Source organism: Nelumbo nucifera, chromosome 7 (assembly GCF_055504915.1).
Source record: "Nelumbo nucifera cultivar China Antique chromosome 7, China Antique-T2T, whole genome shotgun sequence".
NCBI lineage: Eukaryota > Viridiplantae > Streptophyta > Magnoliopsida > Proteales > Nelumbonaceae > Nelumbo > Nelumbo nucifera.
The window spans coordinates 25,565,586-25,587,013 of NC_142655.1; the positions used below are offsets into that span (position 1 = coordinate 25,565,586).

A 21,428-nucleotide genomic window follows, 5' to 3' on the forward strand; every position below is an offset into this window, starting at 1 on the left:
ACCAAAGGATTTCATTAACGACCGGGCCTTGACTATGCTAAAACTTTTAGTCCAGTTGTAAAGCCATCTACAATTCGGCTTGTTCTTGCTATTGTGATCTCTCAAAACTGGGTTGTCAATCAACTGCTTTCCTCCATGGAGAGCTTACTGAAGAGGTATTCATGAAGCATCCGCCTGGGTTCTCTCATCATGTGTGTTGTCTTAAAAAGTCCACTTATGGGCATAAACAGGCCCAAATGGGCTTGGTATGAGAAGTTGTGTTCCTTCTTAGTTGCATCTAATTTTCACAAAGCTTCCTCTAACTCTTCACTCTTCACTCTTCATTCACCAGACTGCAAATAGTTCTCTCTCTATGTACTCATTTATGTGGATGACATAGTTGTCACGGGCTCTCAATTCAGTATGTGATCTTATTACACAAATGGGCCGTCAGTTTGCTGTAAAGGATTAGGAGCCTCTTCACTATTTTCTAGGCGTGGAAGCCCATCTTTCATCTGCTAAATATATTTGTGATCTCCTCACTAAGGCCCACATAAATGGTGCATGGCCCATCTCTACTCCCATCAGTTCTACATGTCATCTCCCCAAAGACTTGGGCTCTTCTCTAGATGGTGGTAGTCATTATTGGTGAATTGCATCTACTTATGCTCACTTGTCCTGACATAGCCTATTCAGTGAACAAGGTATGTCAATTTTTGCATGCCCCCACGAGTGAGCGTTGGGCTGTTGTCAAGCGTATTCTCCATTACTTGAAGAGCACAATTGATAATGCGTTATAGGTTCATCCCTCTACTTCCTTTCAATTGCATGCTTATTCTAATGCTGATTCGGTAGGATGACGATTCCAAGGCAGGTACTATGTTTTTCTTGGTGTTCCAAGAAACGAGCTATTGTATCTCGCTCTAGTATTGAGAGTGACATAGCATTGCTATGTTTGCTTTAGAAGTGATATAGCTCCGCTCTTTCTTAATTGAGTTAGGTGTCTCTCTTTCTACATCACCCATTTTAATGGTGTGATAATCTCATAGCTACATATGTCACTGCTAATTTGTTTTTTTATGCACGAATTAAACACATGGGTTCTATGGATTTTTCATTTCGTGCGTGAACAGGTTGCAAAGAAGAAATTGCTTGTCCAATTTATTTCGTCACATGAGCAACTTGCTGATGGGTTAACAAAACCTTTGCCTCGCCTCCGGTTTGACGCTATGTGGACCAAGCTGAACGTTCAAGGTTTACCGTTCACTTGAGGGGGGCTGACAAAGCTATGCAAGAAATATCTGCTGCGGTTACATGACGTGTGTATAATTTAGTTTACAGCATAACTATAAATTAATTATGTATTAACTTCATGTATATCTCTACACAATTTTGACAACTGTACATAACTTACAATTGTAATATAAAAGAATACTCTTCTCTCATTGATTGAATGAGAGAACATAATTCTACTTGTTTTTATTTGAGGTACACGCTTCCCGTGAACCGGAAGGTTCACCGGATTTGGATGAAATCCGATAATCCAACAACTCCCACGGATTCGAATTCGGACTAAGAAGCCATCAATGATCAATCCTATCTGATTTCGGATACCATGCATCCATAATCGAATTGAATTTGGATGGAGACACACCCGGTTCGAGTCAGATCTGATTACAGGGTAGCAGATCCGACCCGTCCTCACAACTTATGACTGACACCTGTTCAGTCGCACGTGGTGGGGCGTGCCCGCGTGCGGAGTTAACAGGATGCACGTTAACCCCGTCCGTTAGCCCCGAAACGATCTCAAAACGGCAAACTGCGAGCTTCTCCCATATTCCCGCCCCCCCTCTGACCCCGTTCTAGCCCGAGCTCAGATCTCCGCCCCCATCTCCGGCACCGGCGATCGCTTCAGTCACCAGGTAAGCTCTAACCCTCGTCTTTTTGTGTGGGACTTAGTTTTTTTTTATTAAATCCTCCTTTGAAGCGTCCGTGATGGTGGTGAAGTTTCCGCTCCCGTCTTTGGCCACCGTAAGCACGTCATTTGGATTATAGTCACCGTCGAATCTCTGTAATATCCGACGATCTTTCCTGGACACCCACGCCGGAAAACCCATGAGACGACGGTTAGAACCTTCCGTCACTTTTCTGAGCTCCTGCTTCGGCAACATTGAAAGTGAATTACTAATGTGTCTATAGACACTGGCTATGGACTGGACTATAACTGACTTGAGAGGACCCGTCGCAGAATCAAGACCTTCCAAACAAGTGTTTTTGTTGGTGAGAGACGCACTGAGGAATGCTTTAGCGTTGGATAGTTTCCGGGTGTCACCAGAACGAATCCGGGACAAAGATTTCTGTAGAGAATTCATTGTAATTTGGTGCAATTCCTTGCAATCTTGGATGGCTCCTTTTTTCTTTTCGACGACCCCCAAGCTTCCAATAATCAGGAAGAGATCCAAGGAGGGTTTAATGAAACGAGGGTTATAGCTTACCTGGTGACCGGAGCAATCGCCGGTGCCGGAGATGGGGGCGGGTTTTGGGGCTAATGGGCGGGGCTAACATCCTTCCCGTTAGTCCCGCACGCGGGCACGCCCCACCGCGTGCGACTGGACAGGTGTCAGTCGCACGTTGTGTGGGGCGATTGTGGGGCGAGGCGTGGTGGGGCGGAGATGCGAACTCTCTTCTTCCTCCTCAGTCTTCATTTTCTCGTATATTGAAACGACCAAGCACCAGTGTTCCTCTCTCTCTCTCTCTGCCCGTGTGGTTGATAAAGCTTTTTATCAGACGGGGTTTCTCTTCTTCCTGATTTTTTTTATTGAAATCTTCCATACGAATCAGGTATACTCTTCTAGACTCCATTTACAGGGTCGACTTTTCTAGGGCCTTTAACCTAACCTAATATAATTTATGTGTTCATTTGCTTTGTTTTGACTGGCAGGTTATTGGTTTACCGTTTACCCTCTCAAAGACTTCTCTTCCATCTCTAAATCGTGTGGTCAAGACACTCAGGTATTACTTTCTTTATTCATTTTTGAACTTTTCCTTGGTTTGGTTGCAATATTATCTAGCCCGAGGCTGCAAAACTAAACTTAATTTCCTAATTTTAGATGCTAATGTTTCGGTTCTTGATACCTAGAAGAAAGAAAAGGCCAAACCAAGTGTCTGAGAATTGAGTTTCCACACGGAAATTGATGCTGTTTCTTGAGACAGTAGTTTATAATTAATGCTGTCTAGGTAAATGTATGGTATCCTCTTATACACAGTTTTGACACAGTTTTAACACGTAACAGTAGAGGTGGCTGCCAAAAATGGGTCAGAATACTTTCATAGTTCCCTCAACGTTTGGTTCTCTCTTTTTTTCTATCAAACCAAATACAGAATCTCTTCATTCTCTAATTTAATTTGAACTGGCATGGTTTTTATCAATAAGGCAATTCTGATGTGGCATGGACACCCAATGAGTCTTTTCACCTTGCTGGTATCAATCAAAGGAACTTGTATTTTCTATTCTTTGTGATTATTTGCCTACTTCTTTTATTGTTATGGCTGCAATTAATCTTCTGTCAATTAGCAATTCGTGATAACCTTGCTGATACTCTTCAATCAATTGATGGGCTATACAAAATAGAAAGGATTTGACACCATGACTGCAAAGAAATTATTCCCAATTCCATTTTACTAAAATGCAAATGTGGCATTTGCTTTGGCAAGTTTGAAAGGGGTGAATGTTCCTGAAGTCTATTACCTTAAAAAGACTTACAACACTTGCTGTCTTGGTAGCTGGATTTTTCTTAGGAAAAAGGGAGGCCTTCAAAACATGTATTAGATTGATCATCGATCATTATCAACCTAGAACCACTTCGTAGATTGATGATTTCCATATGTTCACTTTCTTATGCCACATTGGCATATAAGAAAGAAAAGAGTATTCTTCTCTGTCATACTTCTTTGTAGTAGGAAAAAATGCATCTTAACATCAACAAACATTTAAGGAGCTAAAGTTTAAATTTTGTCGAGTACATTTCCTAAGTGAAATATGCCTCAATTCTTTAAAAGTGTAAGTTTTCTTGAGTATATAATTTTCAGCTGCCCTCCAATTCAACCATGCAAAATACTTCTTAAGTGAACCATTGTCTACATCAACAAACATTTAAGGAGCTAAAGTGTAAATTCTCTTGGGTATGCTTCTTAAGTGAAATATGTTTTTAGTGCTTAAAGAAAAGTGTAAATTTTCTTGAGTATATAATTTTCAGTAGCCCTTCAATTCAACCATGCAATAGATGGCAAAAGATTCTTGATTGGATTGAGGTTCCCATTTGCTTTAGGTTCCTTGCTGTCATCTGCATCATGCAAAGCCCTCTTTGGTTTCTGCCTTTTACTTATAATCAGTGTTTTTTTTGTTATAATTGAAGTCTGTTCTGCTTCTCCTTTTTGTTATGAATATTTCTATAATTTCTGTTCAATTGTTGTACTTGAGGCCCTTTTTTGGGTAAGAATTGTTGGGAAGATACAATACAACAACTAAAAATAACACAAACCCAAGATAAGATTCCTTTCCCCTAAAAGTCGTATGGGAAAATGAGTTCAACCAAAACCACATTAATAAACAAATGATTCTGGTTGAATCATTTGAATATTTTTTTCTTCTCAAAAAACAAAAAAAAAAAAAGATTCAGCAAGGTAACAAGAAAATAGAATAACAATCACCATAATGCAAGACACCATATTTTTACATGGAAAATCTCAAATGGGGGAAAAACCACAAAACCTATGGTCTGAAATATAACTTCCACTATGTGAGGATAATGGTGTTACAAGAAGTTCTTCTCCAGGAGACCTAGAGGCTCAAAAACATCAAGAGACAATTCTTGGATACACATACAAACATCACCAAAGGTGGATTACAGCAATATCAACATGTGTTCTGTAAAATAAGAGTAAACAGAGGAAGAAGAAGAATTTATATTATTATTCATCAATCTCGTATGTATATATACAAGTTACAAATTCTATGTTAGGAAAGAATATATTAGGAAAGAAGACTAATCAAATTCCTACAAATCAGTCATACAATCAAGGTAAATCATATCTCCCTAGTATTTACTTCCTATTTTAATTATACAGTCTGTAACATCTTCCTATTTTAATTATACAGTTTGTAACACTCCCCCTCAAGTTGGAGCATAGATATTAATCATGCCCAGCTTGTTACAAAGATAATCAACCCTAACCCCATTAAGAGCCTTCGTGAAGATATCTCCTAGTTGTTCTCCTGTTTTCACATAACCTGTGGAAATCAAACCTTGCTGAATCTTTTCACGAACGAAATGGCAATCAATCTCGATATGCTTAGTTCGTTCATGAAAAACAGGATTTGATGCAATGTGAAGAGTAGCTTGGTTATCGCACCACAACTTGGCTGGTACTGAAGTTTTAAGACCTACTTTAGTCAGAAGCTGATATATCCACATTATTTCACACACAGACTTGGCCATAGCTCTATATTCCGATTCTGCACTCGAACGTGAGACAACATTCTGCTTCTTGCTTTTCCATGAACTAGATTCCCTCCAACAAATACACAATAGCCTGAAGTAGACCTTCGATCTTCCTTGGATCCTGCCCAGTCAGCATCTGAAAAACATTCAATTCTAGTATGACCATGATTGCCATACAAAATTCCTCGCCCAGGTGCTCCTTTTAAGTAGCACAAAATTTGTTCTACAGCTGTCCAGTGATTAACTGTTGGAGAGGACATGTACTGACTCACCACACTAACTGAATACGCAATATCTGGACGAGTTACAGTAAGATAATTCAACTTTCCAACCAATCTTCTATATCTCTCAGGATCTTCAAATAATTCACCATCTTTTGTAAGCTGCAAGTTAGGAATCATTGGAGTGCTACATGGCTTAGCTCCCAACTTTCCCGTCTCAGACAACAAGTCAAGTACATATTTTCTTTGAGATAAGAATATTCCCTTCTTGCTTCTTTTAACCTCAACACCCAAGAAGTATTTCAACATTCCCAAATCTTTGGTATGAAACTGAGTGTGGAGAAATGATTTAAGGAATGAAATCCCTGTAGTATCACTCCCTGTAATGACAATATCATCCACATACACAACTAACAAAATGATGCCAGCAGTAGAGTGCTTGAAGAAAACAGAATGATCAAACTTACTTTTCTTCATACCAAAATTCTCGACTGCTTGACTAAACTTTCCAAATCAGGCGCGAGGACTCTGCTTCAACCCGTACAGAGACTTATGAAGATAGCAAACTTTCCCATACTCCCCCTGAGCAACAAAGCCAGGCGGTTGCTCCATATAAACTTCTTCTTGAAGATCCCCATGAAGAAAAACATTCTTGATGTCTAACTGATGAAGGGGGGCCAATTATAAGTAGCTGCCATAGAAATAAACAACTTGACAGAAGTAAGTTTAGCAACAGGAGAAAAGGTATTAGAATAATCCACTCCATAAGTTTGAGCATATCCTTTAGCAACAAGATGGGCTTTCAATCGGGCAATGGACCCATCAGGATTGACTTTAACTGTAAACACCCATTTACACCCAATAGCCTTCTTATTTGCAGGTAAATTTACCAAGGTCCAAGTACCATTGTCCTCTAAAGCATTCATTTCCTCAATCATAGCATTACGCCATCCAGGGTGAGAAAGGGCTTCTTTAACAGTCTTAGGAATAGAGATAGAATCAAGAGATGCGATAAAAGAACAAGAAGAGAACAACAAATGATTATAAGACACAAATGAAGAAACTGGATAAGTACACTTACGCTTACCTTTACGAAGAACAATAGGAAGATCATCATTAGAGATTGGTTCTGATGACAAAGGAACATGATCAGTTGAGACTGGATCTGCCGACGAAGGAGTTGGTGCAAGACATGGATCCGGAGGGGTTGGTCGCCGAGAATAAACCTGTACTGTAGGTGGCTTAGGCCTGGCAGGAGCAGATTCAATAGGATGTGAACCAGATGATGTGACAGTATAGATTAACAAATCATCATCCTCCCCTTGAATTGAATGAGTAGTAGATGGAAAGAAAGGTGTATCTTCTAGGAAATTAACATCACCTGACATAAGATATTTGTGAAGAGTAGGACAATAACATCTATACCCTTTTTGAACACAAGAATACTCAAGAAAAAGACACTTCAAAGATTTTGGATCTAGTTTGGTAACCTGAGGACGAACATCCCGAACAAAGCATGTACACCCAAATACCCTAGGTTCAATAGGAAACAGTGTTTTATTTGGAAACAGAACATGATAAGGAGTCTCACCCTGAAGGACAGATGAAGACATACGGTTAATCAAAAAACATGCTGGGAAACTGCATCAGCCCAGAAAGGTTTAGGAACCTTCATTTGAAATAACAAAGCTCATGCAGTTTCAAGAAGGTGTCTATTTTTCCGTTCAACAACCCCATTTTGAGATGGTGTATCTACATAAGAAGTTCGATGAAGAATGCCATGCCGAAGCATGTAAGTTTGAAAGGATTCTGACAAGTACTCCTTAGCATTGTCACTTCTCAATATTTGTACAAAAACATTAAATTGAGTTTTAACTTCAGCACAGAAAGCAGAAAAATGAGAAAACACCTCAGAACGATTTTTCATTAAATATAACCATGTCATATGAGAGTAATCATCAACAAAAGTAACAAAATACTTAAACCCAGTTTTGGACTCAACTGGACACGGACCCCAAACATCTGAATGGACTAATTAAAAAGGAGCACTAGCTCGTTTATTGACTCTAGGACTCGAACTAAGACGATGGTGTTTAGCAAACTGACAAGACTCACAATTTAATGACGACAAATTCTGAAATTGAGGACAAATTCGCTTTAACACATGGAGAGAGGGGTGGCCCAACTGACAATGTGCTTCAAAAGGGGTTACAACTCCAGAATAGGCTATGGATCTTGGAACTTGTGTATCAAGGATGTAGAGACCTCTAGACTCATGTCCCTTACCAATAATCTTCTTCGTCGTAAGATCTTGAAATAAACAATAATCAGGAAAAAATGAGACACAACAATTAAGGGTACGAGTGAGTTTGCTAACAAAAATTAAATTAAATGATAACTGAGGTAAACTAAGAACATATGACAAAGGAAGTGATGGTGTTGGACTAATTGTGCCAGACCCAATAACACAAGATGTTGACCCATCTGCTAAAGTAACGGGAGAGGTAGATTTATGTGACTGAAAGGTAGAGAACAGACTTGAATTACCTGTCATATGATCTGTAGCTCCAGAATCAATGACCCATTTTGAAGAGGAGGAAACAAGACATGTATTGGGTTTACTTGACTTGACGATGGCAGTAACAGGAGTAGATTGAGGTTTCAATGATTCTTGGTATTGAGCAAATTTGGCATATTCATCTGCAGATATCATAACAGACTTCTCAGAAGTATCCGTGGTGGATGCAATATGGGCTGACTGAGTTTTCTTATTTTGCAACTTCCTGCTTCATATGTCCTGGCTTATGACAGTAATGACACACTATCTCTCCTAACTCCTGTCCACGAGTATTAGTATTCCTGTCATAGTTACTTGACCTACCACTACCACTCCTGTATTGTTGTCTCCCTGATTCAGATGTATTATTGCGGCTGACAAGGGCACTACTAGGCTGAACAGGTGGAGAACATTCTGTACGAAGGACCCTACTGAAAGCATCTTGTAGAGAAGAGATCTCTGAACTGGAAAGAATCTGAGATTTAGCAGTCTCAAATTCAGAAGGTAGGCCAGCTAAAAAACTCATAACAACCATCTTTTCTCGCTGAGCTTGTTGAACAGTCACATCAGTACTACACGGAAGCAACATATTAAGTTCTTCATATGTTTTCTTGAAATCCATGAAATAGCTTGTAAGAGATCTGCCGCCTTTGTCCGCCCTGTAAAAGGCTTTGCACACATCATAAATGCGGGAAATATTCCCCTTTTCGGAGTACAAGAACTCTAGATAGTTCATTAATTCCTTAACAAATCCACAGTGAGTGACTAAACCAACCACCTCACTTTCAATGGAGTTGCGTATCTGCAAGAACAAACGGGCATCCTCCCTCAACCAAGACTTTCTCGAGTCATCATTAGGAGGGTCATCAGTCAAATGGTTATCCATAGCAATACTCAGCAAATATAGTTGAACAATTTTACTCCAATCCAGATAATTAGAGCCATTAAGCTTATGCTCAGTTATTTTTGACATCACTAGAATAACATCCGACATAACTACTGATTTCTTGTCTGCCATAATCTCAAAATTCAAATAAACAAAATATTTTGAACACCGAAAATCAACAGAGCACACCTGTTGAAAACACCGGAATGGATATGCACGTAACAAAGCACAAATATGTGCTATACAGGATGAGGCGAGTCAAAAGACAACGACCGAAAAAATTTTCTGGCGATAGATGCGCCTCCACGTGCCGACGCGTGTGACTGTGGCAGAATCTTCAGGCGGTGTGTGAGACACGCGTAGGGCTGCTGACTGCCGGACTTTGCAGAGACTAGATGCTCTGACTGCTCCAAGGAGGTGACCCGAAACACCCAGAAATTTTCCTCTACCTACTGTTTACTTAAAGAAAACAAAAGGGCAGGCAGAGACTAGATGCTCTGATACCATGTAAAATAAGAGTAAACAGAGGAAGAAGAAGAATTTATATTATTATAGTAGAAGATCAAGACTGTAATCAGTCTTGAATCCTAATAGGTTTTAGGTTTGCAAAACAGAAGAAAAGTGAGAGAAAGGAGAGAGAATAGAAGAGAAACAAGAAAACACAAGGGACAGATTTTGAACTGATATGCCGCCGCTACTCTCTTAATATTGATAGGTTATGTTTAGTACATAATGGAAAGTAAATAAAAGCTGAAATAAATAACAACTGAATTAACAAACTGACTCAAACTGAAACAAATAACTACACTACTGTCCTACGAACACAGTGGGGACCACTGCAGTGGGGCCCACATCAGTGTTCTCTACACTCCCCCTCAAGTTGGGAGTAGATATCTATCATTCCCAACTTGGATAGGTCTGTCTCTAACTTCTTTCTTGGTACAGCCTTGGTGAGGATATCCGTGAGCTGCATATTAGATGTGATGTACGGAAGACACTTCTTGTGATGTGACCCTTTTTCGCACAAAATGTCGATCAACTTCGATATGTTTAGTTCTGTCATGCTGCACTGGGTTGTGGGCTATATTAATAGCTGCCTGATTATCACAATACAGCATTAAGGGCTTTTCATAGTCAATACCCAACTCTTCAAGTAGTGACCTCAGCCATAAGATTTCAGCCACTCCATTAGCCATTGACCTGTATTCCGCTTCAGCACTGGAGCGGGAAACAACACTCTGCTTCTTACTCCTCCACGAGACAAGGTTACTTCCCACCAGGGCACAATATCCAGAGGTAGACCTTCTGTCATCAACACATCCAGCCCAATCGGCATCTGTATAGACTTCCACCCTCATGTGATTATTGTTCTTGAGCAATATACCTCTACCCGGGCATCTCTTCAAGTATGTTAATATTCTCTCTGCCGCAAGAAGATGAGAAGTTCTAGGGGAGTGCATGTACTGGCTAACAACACTAACTGCATAGCTGATATCCGGCCGAGTGAGGCAGAGATATAAAAGCTTTCCAACCAACCGTTGGAACATAATTTTGTCTTCAAGAGGCTCCCCACCCTCTGCACTAATCTTGTGATTTTGTTCAATGGGTGTATCAGCCGGCTTAACACCCAACTTTCCAGTTTTCGCCAATAGATCTAGAACATATTTTCTCTGAGAGATAAAAATCCCCTGCTTGGATCTAGCAACCTCAATACCCAAAAAGTACCGTAGTGCACCAAGATCTTTCACCTCAAACTTTTGATGAAGGAGCTGTTTGAGGGACTCAATCTCATGACTGTCATTTCTTGTCACCACAATATCATCAACATATACTGCTAGTAGTGTCAGAGAGGACTCCACCCTCTTGATGAATAGTGTATGATCTGACTGGGCCTGTACATAACCAAACTTTCCAAGGGCTAATCTGAACCTATCAAACTAGGCTCTAGGTGACTGCTTCAAACCATACAATGCCTTGTTCAGTCGGCAAACCTTCTTACCTGTCTCTATATCATAGAATCCAGGAGGCAACTGCATGTAAACCTCTTCTTGTAAGTCTCCATTCAGAAAGACATTTTTAACATCCATCTGAAACAGGGGCCAAGAATGATTTGCTGCAAGGGATAACAGAACTCGGATGGTGGTCATCTTGGCTACTGGGGCAAAGGTCTCCAAGTAGTCTATACCATAAGTCTGAGTGAACCCTTTGCAACCAGTCGGGCTTTGTACCTTTCAATAGAGCCATCAACATTATGCTTCACAGTGAACACCCATCTGCATCCCACTGGTTTCTTTCCTTTTGGTGGGTCAACCAGTGCCCAAGTATTATTCTTCAACAGGGCATCCATTTCGACTTGCATTGCATCTTTCCATTCTGGAACTGATAAGGCTTCTTGCACTGTTCTTGGAATAGGGACATCGGTTCAACAGGGCATCCATTTCGACTTGCATTGCATCTTTCCATTCTGGAACTGATAAGGCTTCTTGCACTGTTCTTGGAATAGGGACATCGGCAATGGAAGTGAGATAGGACCGGTAAGATGGTGACAGACGACCATAGGATAAGAACTGTGAGATGTTGTGAACTGTATAAGTGGTGCAATGTCGTTTCCCTTTGCGAATGGCAATAGGGAGATCAAGGTCATCCACAGGAGGGGAAGTGGCAACAGTGAGAGGTATCTCAGTAGGCTCTGGATCTGGAGCCGCAGAAGGAACTGGAACTGGCCGGGACTGCCGAAGACTAGGATCAACCTGCCTGCATCGCCTGTGATAGACTCTCAACTCCGGCTCCCTCTGACCACCCTCACCACTACAACCTTCATTACCTAGTGGAATAGGTAAAGGAACAACCCCACTTCTACCAGCCCCACTTCCACTCTCACTACTCTCTCCCTGAGGAAAGAAACTCAAAACAGCCCCACTCTCACTGCTCTCCCCCTGAGGAGAAACCCTAGGATAATAGGGTGTCTTCTCAAAGAAGGTGACATCCATGGAGACAAAACGTTTCCCTGAAACCGGATCATAGCAGCAATAACCCTTTTGAGTTTGTGCATTACCAAGGAAAATGCATTTGGAGGCCTTAGGTTCAAACTTGGAATGATGAGGCCCGAGAAGTTGAACGAAACAGGTACAACCAAAGGTTTTAAGGGGAACAATGAACAACTCCTCGTCTGGGTATAGAAGGGAAAAGGGGGTTTTCATATCAAGGACCCGGGAAGGAACTCGATTGGAGGTAAACATAATGCTTCTAGCCACCTCCAAGATATGCCTATTCTTCCTTTTGGCAACGCCGTTCTACTGTGGTGTATAAGGGCAAGTGCTCTGGTGAATAACTCCATGGCTAAGAAGGTAGGAGGTCAATGGCTGAGCAAAGTATTCCTTTGCATTATCAAATCTAAGGACTTTGATTTTGGTCCCAAACTGAGTGAGAACCATCTGATGGAAGTTTTGGGTCAGAGCAGGAACCTCATCCCGAGAACGCATAAGATAGACCCAAGAAAAACGGGTATGGTCATCAACAAACAGTAGAAAATATCTGTACCCACCCATAGAAGAGATATGATATGGCCTCCAAACATCAGTATGCATAATATCAAAAGAGGAATTACTCCTTTTATTACTTAAAGAATAAGATACAATGTTTGGCAAACTCACAATTCTCACACCTCAACTTTGATAACTCAACAGACTCAAATAAAGCAAGAAACAGACTCTTCAAAGACTAAAAAGACAAATGACCTAATCGGTTATGCCAAAGCATAACCGAACTCACAGACTGGGAAACAAAAGACTTCTTATCCACTGACTCCTCCCGACGAGAACTCTCTCCAAGCAGATAGATCCCGTTCGTCTCACGGCCAGTTCCAATCACCTTCCTCGTCTCCAAATCCTGAAAAACACATCGGTTAGGGAAAAAGGTTACTGAACAGTTCATGTGTTTGGTAATACTACTAACTGAAAGCAGGTTAGTATCAAGCTTAGGAACATGCAAGACAGAAGATAAAGAGATAGTATCCGATAGCTTGATGTCCCCTTGCCCGAAATGGGAACAAGAGAGCCATCAGCAATGGATACTCTATCTCGGCCAGAGGACAAGTGATAAGAAGTGAACAAAAATGGCAAGCTAGTCATATGGTCAGATGCACCTGAATCTATTACCCAGTAGTGATCAGTGTTACCTGGAGCTGAAGCATGGTAAGTTGAGGCTCGAGTACCTGAATGTGCAAATGCAGATGTGGCAGGAGCTGATGGTGACTGAGATGGCTGAGCTGAACTCCCAACTTCCTTTTCCAATTGTATGAGGGCAGCCCGAACAGCAGCTAAAGTCTCTAGGGATGTGCCTGATGAGGATGTTGAATCAGTGTTCACTGCCATATGAGCATTACCCTTCTTATTTCTTAGTTTTGCTGGGACCAAGTGAGGATGTAGCTTCCAACAAGTATCTTTTGTGTGCTTGGGTTTCTTGCAATGTTCACATACCAGATCCCGTTTATCTTCTTTCTTCCGGTCCCTTTTTGAGTCACCTCTTGGCTTAGGTTTAATAGCTGTCAAGGCTGGGAAAGAGGGCTGAGGCTGCATCATGACTTTCCTCTTGGTCTCTTCACTATGCACCAGGGAGTATGCTTGAGAAAGGGTCACACTATCTCTTGTCAATATCTGTTGTCGCATAATGTCATATTCTGAATTCAAACCAGCCAGAAACTCAAATACCCTATTTGTCTCGATTTGCTTTCTATGAGTTTGTGCATCTTTGGGACTCTCCCACTCAAGGGTCTCTAGATGGTCAATCTCATGCCACAAGGATTTCAAGGTAGAGAAGTAGACAGAAACTGGCTTTTCTCCTTGTTCAAGGCTGTTCACCTCACACTTCAGTTCATAGGCTCTAGCAACATTAAGGGGTTGGGAGTAGGTTTCTTTCACAACATCCCATATCTCTTTGGCTGTCTTTGCCCACAAGTAATTTCTGGCTGATATGTGGCTGCATAGAATTACACAGCCATGCCATAACCAAATAGTTCTCTTGGACCCACTTGGTGTATGTTGGGTCCTCCTTGGAAGGTTCTTTCACATCTCCCAAGAGGTAACCCAGTTTTCCCCTTCCTCCAATAGCCATCATGGCTGATTGAGCCCACTCCAAATAATTTGACCCATCAAATCTCATTGTTGTAATCTGAAACCCGGTTTCAGATACACTACCATAACTGTGGTTTCCAAAACTACTTCCTCCCTGACCCTTAAACTCCATCTTTGATCAAGATTCAGTGGCTACAAACTGTTAGAGCCACTATACCAGAAAACAGAGTCAAACAAGCAAGTCTGGAATCTGATCCGAAACCAACACAAATTTGATCTGATCTGATCCGATCTGAAACCAACCCAAATCTGATCTGAAATCAATCGCCTATCACAGTATATGCAAGAAATCAACTCAAATCTGATCTGAAATCAATCGGCATGCACAGTACCAGGCAGCCTATCAATCTGAGATGCTATTTTCTGAAATCACTACTGTGGGGCCCACTGGTGTGAGAGCAAAATTAGGGTTTCAACTGTAGGTCTGAAGTAAGTGCTCAGCTGCACTCTCCAAGCAGTCCGCACAAGTGGGACTTGTCGTAGGGCAATATGAAAAAACTAATCACCTTTAAAGAGGGGGGCTCGGCCCAACAGTCAAACCCTAGAAACAAACTTAAACACAGTTCGGCAAGCCAAACCCTAGAAACAAACTTGAACACAGTTTGGCCCCTCTTTCTAGATAGGTCCAACCTATCTTGACTGATTGCAGTCTCTGAAACTCAGTAAAAAAAAACTTACTTATGCACTTCGGTTTATTGTCTTCTAGGGTTACCTGAACCCTAACCTTCGCTGCTTCTTCCTGATTACCAACTCTCTGCAAGCCGCGACAAGTCTTCAACTGCTGCGAACCTCTTCTGGTAATCTCCAAGATTCAGCCACGAAAACTTCTTCAAAGCTTCTAGCCCTAGCTAGTCCTCATGTGGTCGGCTGGACTAGACACACATGAGAAGCCCTAGATAGGCTCTGATACCAAGTAGAAGATCAAGACTGTAATCAGTCTTGAATCCTAATAGGTTTTAGGTTTGCAAAACAGAAGAAAAGTGAGAGAAAGGAGAGAGAATAGAAGAGAAACAAGAGAACACAAGTTGTTGAAAGGAGGGACAGATTCTGAACTGATCTGCCGCCGCCACTCTCTTAATATTTATAGGTTATGTTTAGTACATAATGGAAAGGACACATCTGCCCTTAGTACTTACATAATAAATAAAGTAAATAAAAGCTGAAATAAATAACAACTGAATTAACAAACTGACTCAAACTGACACTATTATAACTGAAACAAATAACTACACTGCTGTCCTACAAACACAGTGGGGACCACTGCAGTGGGGCCCACATCAGTGTTCACTACAATTATTCATCAATCTCGTATGTATATATACAAGTTACAAATTCTATGTTAGGAAAGAATATATTAGGAAAGAAGACTAATCAAATTCCTACAAATCAGTCCTACAATCAAGGTAAATCATATCTCCCTAGTATTTACTTCCTATTTTAGTTATACAGTCTGTAACATTATATTTCCCTAGTATTTACTTCCTATTTTAGTTATACAGTCTGTAACATTATATCTCCCTAGTATTTACTTCCTATTTTAATTATACAGTCTGTAACATCTTCCTATTTTAATTATACAGTCTGTAACATGTTCAATGAATCATCTGTTTCTCACAAAGTGGGTTAGGACTTAGGAGAGAAATTGCCCAAGGAGTGACCAAACTCAAAAAACAAAGACAGTAGATTTGTAGAGCTTCTTTAATATGCTTATTTTTGGAGGCATGCATTCATGGGGTGGGCTGCTCATATGGTCTGGATGCACACCCAACAAGAATAAAGGGATCTTGCGACTAATTGCTCTTTTCTTAGATCTTGGTTAACATTCTTTCTTTCTTTCTTTCTTTTTATTTTTTTATTTTTTTATTTTTTTTCCAATAGGAGTCATTTTTCATTCTCCTTCTATTTGTTGCATAGTCTGTGGTGCGTAATTTGTTTCTTAAATAGGTAAAGGGCATGAGTGTAGATTAAGAAACAGGTCCATCTATCCCCAACTGCATTGGGTAATAATGGAATTACCAGTTAATCCAGAGAAAACAATGATCTTGGGTATGTATACAGGTCCATCTATCCACAACTCCGTTGTAGAATAAAGGTGCTTCTCTCTTAATGGGTCCAGTTGATTTAAAGTCATTAAATAGTTTTTAGAATTTACAAAAATTTGAAGTTCAAATCTCATCAATGGGTGATGACCTTGGACATTTTTTAGCCCATTCACAATGTATGATATAGTACAAGAAATTGGATAATGGTGTCAGAATCCTCGTCAAATAGTCCAAAAGTAAGAGCTGAGTGGAAAACACCACCTTCCACACACCTCAAGTTACATTTTGATGGGTGCAGCATAGGCAACCTGGCCTTTCCATAGTGGGAGGAGTAATTAGAGATAAGGAAGCATACCAGCCATGTTCTCAGGCCCAATTGGACATGGGAACTCAACAAGGGCTGAATTGCAAGCAGTGTTGTATGGACTTCAAAAAAGCAAAGTAACTGAACTGCAAGAACTTAATTATTGAAGGGGATTTGAGGGTTGTAGTAGGCTTGTCGCAAAAAGAACAAGAAGGATTATGGAAGTATAGACATGTAGGAACTGGGAGCCAAGGCATTTTGGTTCTATAGGTCTGCTAACAGTTTAGCTGATGGTCTAGAAAAACAAGGAGCAACAAGAGAACAAATACTTTGGGGATATGTCTGAGCGGAATTTGTAATTAAAAGGTTTCAAAGGTGGTTAGCTGAGGCTAGCTGCACTCCTCATCATCATAATGTGCTTTATTCTGAGTAATTAAAAGTTTTGATTGTTACTGATCCACAAAAAAAAAAAAAACCGCCTGTTGCTGTTGGTTCTCAGTCCGAAGATCAAACCATAGTCTGATAAAACTTATTTCGATTTAATCATGATCTAATTCATTCAATTAGGAGGCATTAATGTTTACATGATCTGCCAGACTATTCCATGTTAATTAGATTGATTACTTCTTCTATATGTTCTTTATAAGTTGATAAACATGGATTCTCCATGCAGGTGTGTTCTTTTCTTCCATCCTTAAGATGAATTTGATGCCATTTTCATCTGGGACACCCACACCCTGGTTTCCAACATTGCAACCTGTCTCCTCAGCATCCAGTTCTTTTTGGGAGACTGGACAGGTGCATGATTGTCTGAGAAACTTACAAGATACTATTCAGCTAATGAAAACAGTGTATGGAATCTATTCTTTAGTTTTTTTTTTTTGCAGATATTGTTTTAATTCATGTTAAGTTGATATTTAAAGTTTTTCCTTATTATAACCTGTATTTGTGGTTATCAAAAAGTTTTCCTTATTATGGTTATGACCCAAATAATCACAAACAGGCAGAAAGAACTAGAGGTGATGCTTGTGACAAAAGAAAATAATGGTTCGTTGGAGAATGTAGATGGTACACCTCTTAATGTTTCCTTTCATAGATTTTCCGAAGTAATTAGAACAAAGAGGGTTGGTTTAAAACTACAAGAATCCCTCACATTGGAAGCTGCAAACTCTTTGTGCTCAAGTGTGAAAAGTCAGCTTGAGCCGTTTAATTCTCTCATCAGTCAAACAAGTTCATGGGAGGAGATGTCTGCCGCAGTCAAAGTGGCCAATAGAATACAGAAATCCAAACGAAATAAGCATTGGAGGAAGAGGAAGAGGAAATTTATTGCAGAAATGCTTTCCAAGGTGATTCAATTCTGCCTTAGGAGGGGAGCTATCTTACTTCTTTCCTTGACATTTTTCTTCCTTCTCTTCTACTTTGGGGAAATGTTTGTTTATGTAATTTGTTTTTTCTATGACTTTTAGGAGTGTGAACGATTTGACCAAGCTGATCAAGAGGCTGATGAATGGAGGGCTAGAGAGATTGCAAAGGGCATTGCAAGGCGAAAGGTACAAACCTCTCCATTAAATAAGTAACATTTGGAATTCACATCAAATGAGATAATTTTACATTAGTTTTCCTTTGCATTTAAATACCTAAAGTCATGATTTGAAATGAATTTATTATTGAGTTGAAATGTTTGTAAAAATTAGAAATCTTCTAATACTGAATTGACTTCATTTTACTGCCCCCACCCCAAGACTTAATCTTATCATTCCATGTGGTCTTGTGAAACCTCATTCTTTTTAATTTTTTGTTCTTTCTTTTTAAATTACATGAATATTTTGGGTATGACATGTCCTCCTTGTGGCAAAAAAATTCATGGGCTACAGGACATTTAGCACATGGTGACAAAATATGATTCCTCTTGCCATTCCAGAACTAAAATGTTTCAGTTATCTTATCTGTATCTTCACTAAATCAAGTAAAATTGGTTCAAAAAATGCATATTTTTATATATTTATATTTATTGCTTGCATGGATTTTGCGAAAAGTTTTGTTATCATCTCCCTGATTGTTTATGGGTGATATAATGGTGTGGTCTGTTTAGTTACATATTTAATATATCTAAATGTTTAGTTTAAAAAGACTATATTATGGTATTTGATTTATGAAACAGTTTTGATGCATTAATGGTATTTTATTTTGGTATTAAAAAATGCAATCAGTTTCTTTTCCATTATTTTCTTTCTTATTAGTTTTTTTTTTTTGTTTTTTCCCTTTCTTGTATGTTTGTTATCCTGATTGGTAGCTGAAATTGCACATAGAATTGCAGATTTTATTAGATCTTCTAACTTAACATTGGGTATTTACAGGTGGAGAAGATGAAAGAAATTGCAAAACTTAAAGCAAATGAAGAGAGACAGAGACTAGAATCTGAGGTAAAAAGCATGGGAAACTTGAACCTGGTGTTCAGTTTGTATTTACAGTGTTCTTTTCCTTCCTTTCTTCCTCTATTTTCTCGTTCCATTTATGTCTTTCTTTCACCTGGGGGAAGGAGGGTTTGATAGATACTGGAGATTCTGCAGCATATGTACTCATAATAATTGGGGAATTAATGTCTACATTTACTGATAAAAAAAAATTAATGTCTACATTTCTGGAATATTTTGTTTATTATATGGGTTGATTTGGTCTTTACCACCATACTTTGTGACTTAATCTATATGGGTTTCTTATGTTGTAGCCATATGCTCATGTAGTCCTAGTTCTTTGGTGCTTTAACCTTTTGTTCCTTAATTTTATTTGTGAGGTTTTGTCTGGTGAGCCATTTTAGATAATCAATAAGGGAGGTTTTTGTTTTAAGCCTGCTAGTTCTGTTTTTTTAGTCAGTAAAGTCTGCTAGTTCTTTAGCCCTTCCTTTCATGGTAGGTGCACCTAAATTAAGAAAATCAACAAGGGAAGTTTTTGGTTGTGATGTTTGTCTGGGGAAATAGGTTTGTCAGACCAGGGGAATTTCACTCCAAATCTAAGTCCAACAATTAATTGATTTTGATCCCACAGAATAAAATACAAGCATGTGGAATAATTATCTGTAGCCAAATCTCTTTCTCTGCAAATTGTTGTATGTACCTACTTTATATAGGCAGCTCCCATCTTCTTGAAGCACATGGGAAAAAAGAAAAAGAAAAGAAAAATCCTTTGGAGGGGCTGTTGAGGGCTAAATTTTTTCAGCAAGGAATAGAATTGAAGCAAAACATTAGCTCAGGGCAAGCCATATATATAGCAGAAAAAGCAGAGAAGCCAGTAAAAAAGCAAATCCATCAATATCAGCCATACTCTGATCTGTGGCAAATTCTATGTTCCAAAATACACTAGGGTCAGACCATGTAATTTCAGAAAGGAAAATCTCTTTTCTTCCAATGCTAAAACAGCAATTATGCTTCTGCTATTATTGGGAGAAAGTTGGCTGGAAATATTTTAAGATTCATGCAGCCATCCTTCTGAATAAGAAGAACCCTCTGTTTCTTGCACACCCTGGAATAGTTAGGATAGTTTAATATTTAACCCTAATGATCTGAATTTCACAGTTATTTGCTTGTAGGGTGGGTCTGATCTGATTTTCAAAATACTCTTGTTTCAAGAGGTTGCACTCTGATCTCTACTCAATAAATTTGGTCTCTTTCTTAGACACGACAACTAACTCAAAGTAAACCCATCCCTCCATCCATCACACAGGTTCATATTGCTTTATTAAATTAATTTTCACAGTTTTCCCATTATGTATCAAATCTTGACCCAACATGCTCAGTGGTTCAGTTTGTCAAGGTTTTGTCGATACAACTCAATCACCTAATAACATGTCTGGATTTGATTTAGGAATATGCTGGTGCTGACTTAGAGTATGGGTAATGTGCATAGCCTTAATTCCACCCATAATCCAGCTATCCTTTTCTTTTGAAAGATAATCAAAGAAAAAGGACTTAATTAAAGAAAAAAGAAAGTACATTAGGAAGGTGGTAATGTATCACCTTAGAGAAGAAAACTAAATACCTAACATTTAGTTTTAACTTTTATTGTAATTCATAGTTGTTCTTTGAGTTGGTTCAATGGATTGCCTTTATTAAGTGTGTGTGATGGGTGATTATGTTACATTGATACGAATTTATTAAATTCTTTACTATTCTATGGATTGCTTTTCTGTTTCTTGGTTTTCCATCATAAATTTGGTTCCCCTGCTTTTTTCCCAGCTTGAGCTGGTTTTGATTGTGGAGAGGTTGCGAGAACTACGTTCCATCAGAATCCAAAAAATGAAGAAACAAGGCAAGGACCTGTTTTATTTGTTTTGTCTCCATGAATTCTGAAATTGTCAAATCAAGTTTGGATAATTTATTGAAGTTCCCTAGATTTGTCTATGCAAAATTTCCTTAAGTGTATATACATCTTATTTAATGGGGTTGTGATAGCATCCTCAGATGTACAACAGGGGCTGTCATTTGAAAGATGATTTGGTCTCAGTAGATTTTTGTTTTTCAATCAGTAACATAAACTATTGTTTTTTATTAGTAACTTAAACTTTAAATATAAATATGCGTCAGCACCCAAATCTTGGAAGATCAGACCCCTATTTATCGTACCTGTTGATCAGTAATTATAGACTGATTTACTAAGGATTAAATGCTGTTCTGTATACTGTTTATATGGTTTATTAGAGGTCTTCAGGCAGCAGAGTAGTATGTCCTTTCATTTCTATTATTAAGGGTTCTTCTGTCCTGATTTTATACTAAACAGGGGTATAATAGCAACCACAGTAAATACAAGCAC

General features: G+C 39.3%; 1 protein-coding gene across 2 annotated transcripts in view; it reads left to right on the top strand.

Moving 5' to 3' along the window:
- Nucleotides 1-1,792: 1,792 nt before the first annotated feature.
- LOC104593452 (U11/U12 small nuclear ribonucleoprotein) overlaps nt 1,793-21,428 on the top strand; it is a 50,824-nt gene continuing 31,188 nt past the window's right edge. The window contains exons 1-7 of one of the 2 annotated variants that reach the window (XM_010253295.2): nt 1,793-1,901; nt 2,921-2,991; nt 17,296-17,473; nt 17,626-17,968; nt 18,089-18,172; nt 18,980-19,045; nt 20,855-20,927. In XM_010253295.2, the coding sequence (XP_010251597.1) occupies nt 17,322-17,473; nt 17,626-17,968; nt 18,089-18,172; nt 18,980-19,045; nt 20,855-20,927 (718 nt within the window). In that variant the 5' untranslated portion in view covers nt 1,793-1,901; nt 2,921-2,991; nt 17,296-17,321. Of the gene's footprint in view, nt 2,821-2,920; nt 2,992-17,295; nt 17,474-17,625; nt 17,969-18,088; nt 18,173-18,979; nt 19,046-20,854; nt 20,928-21,428 lie in introns of both variants that reach the window. The other variant, XM_088891638.1, reaches the window with a different exon arrangement.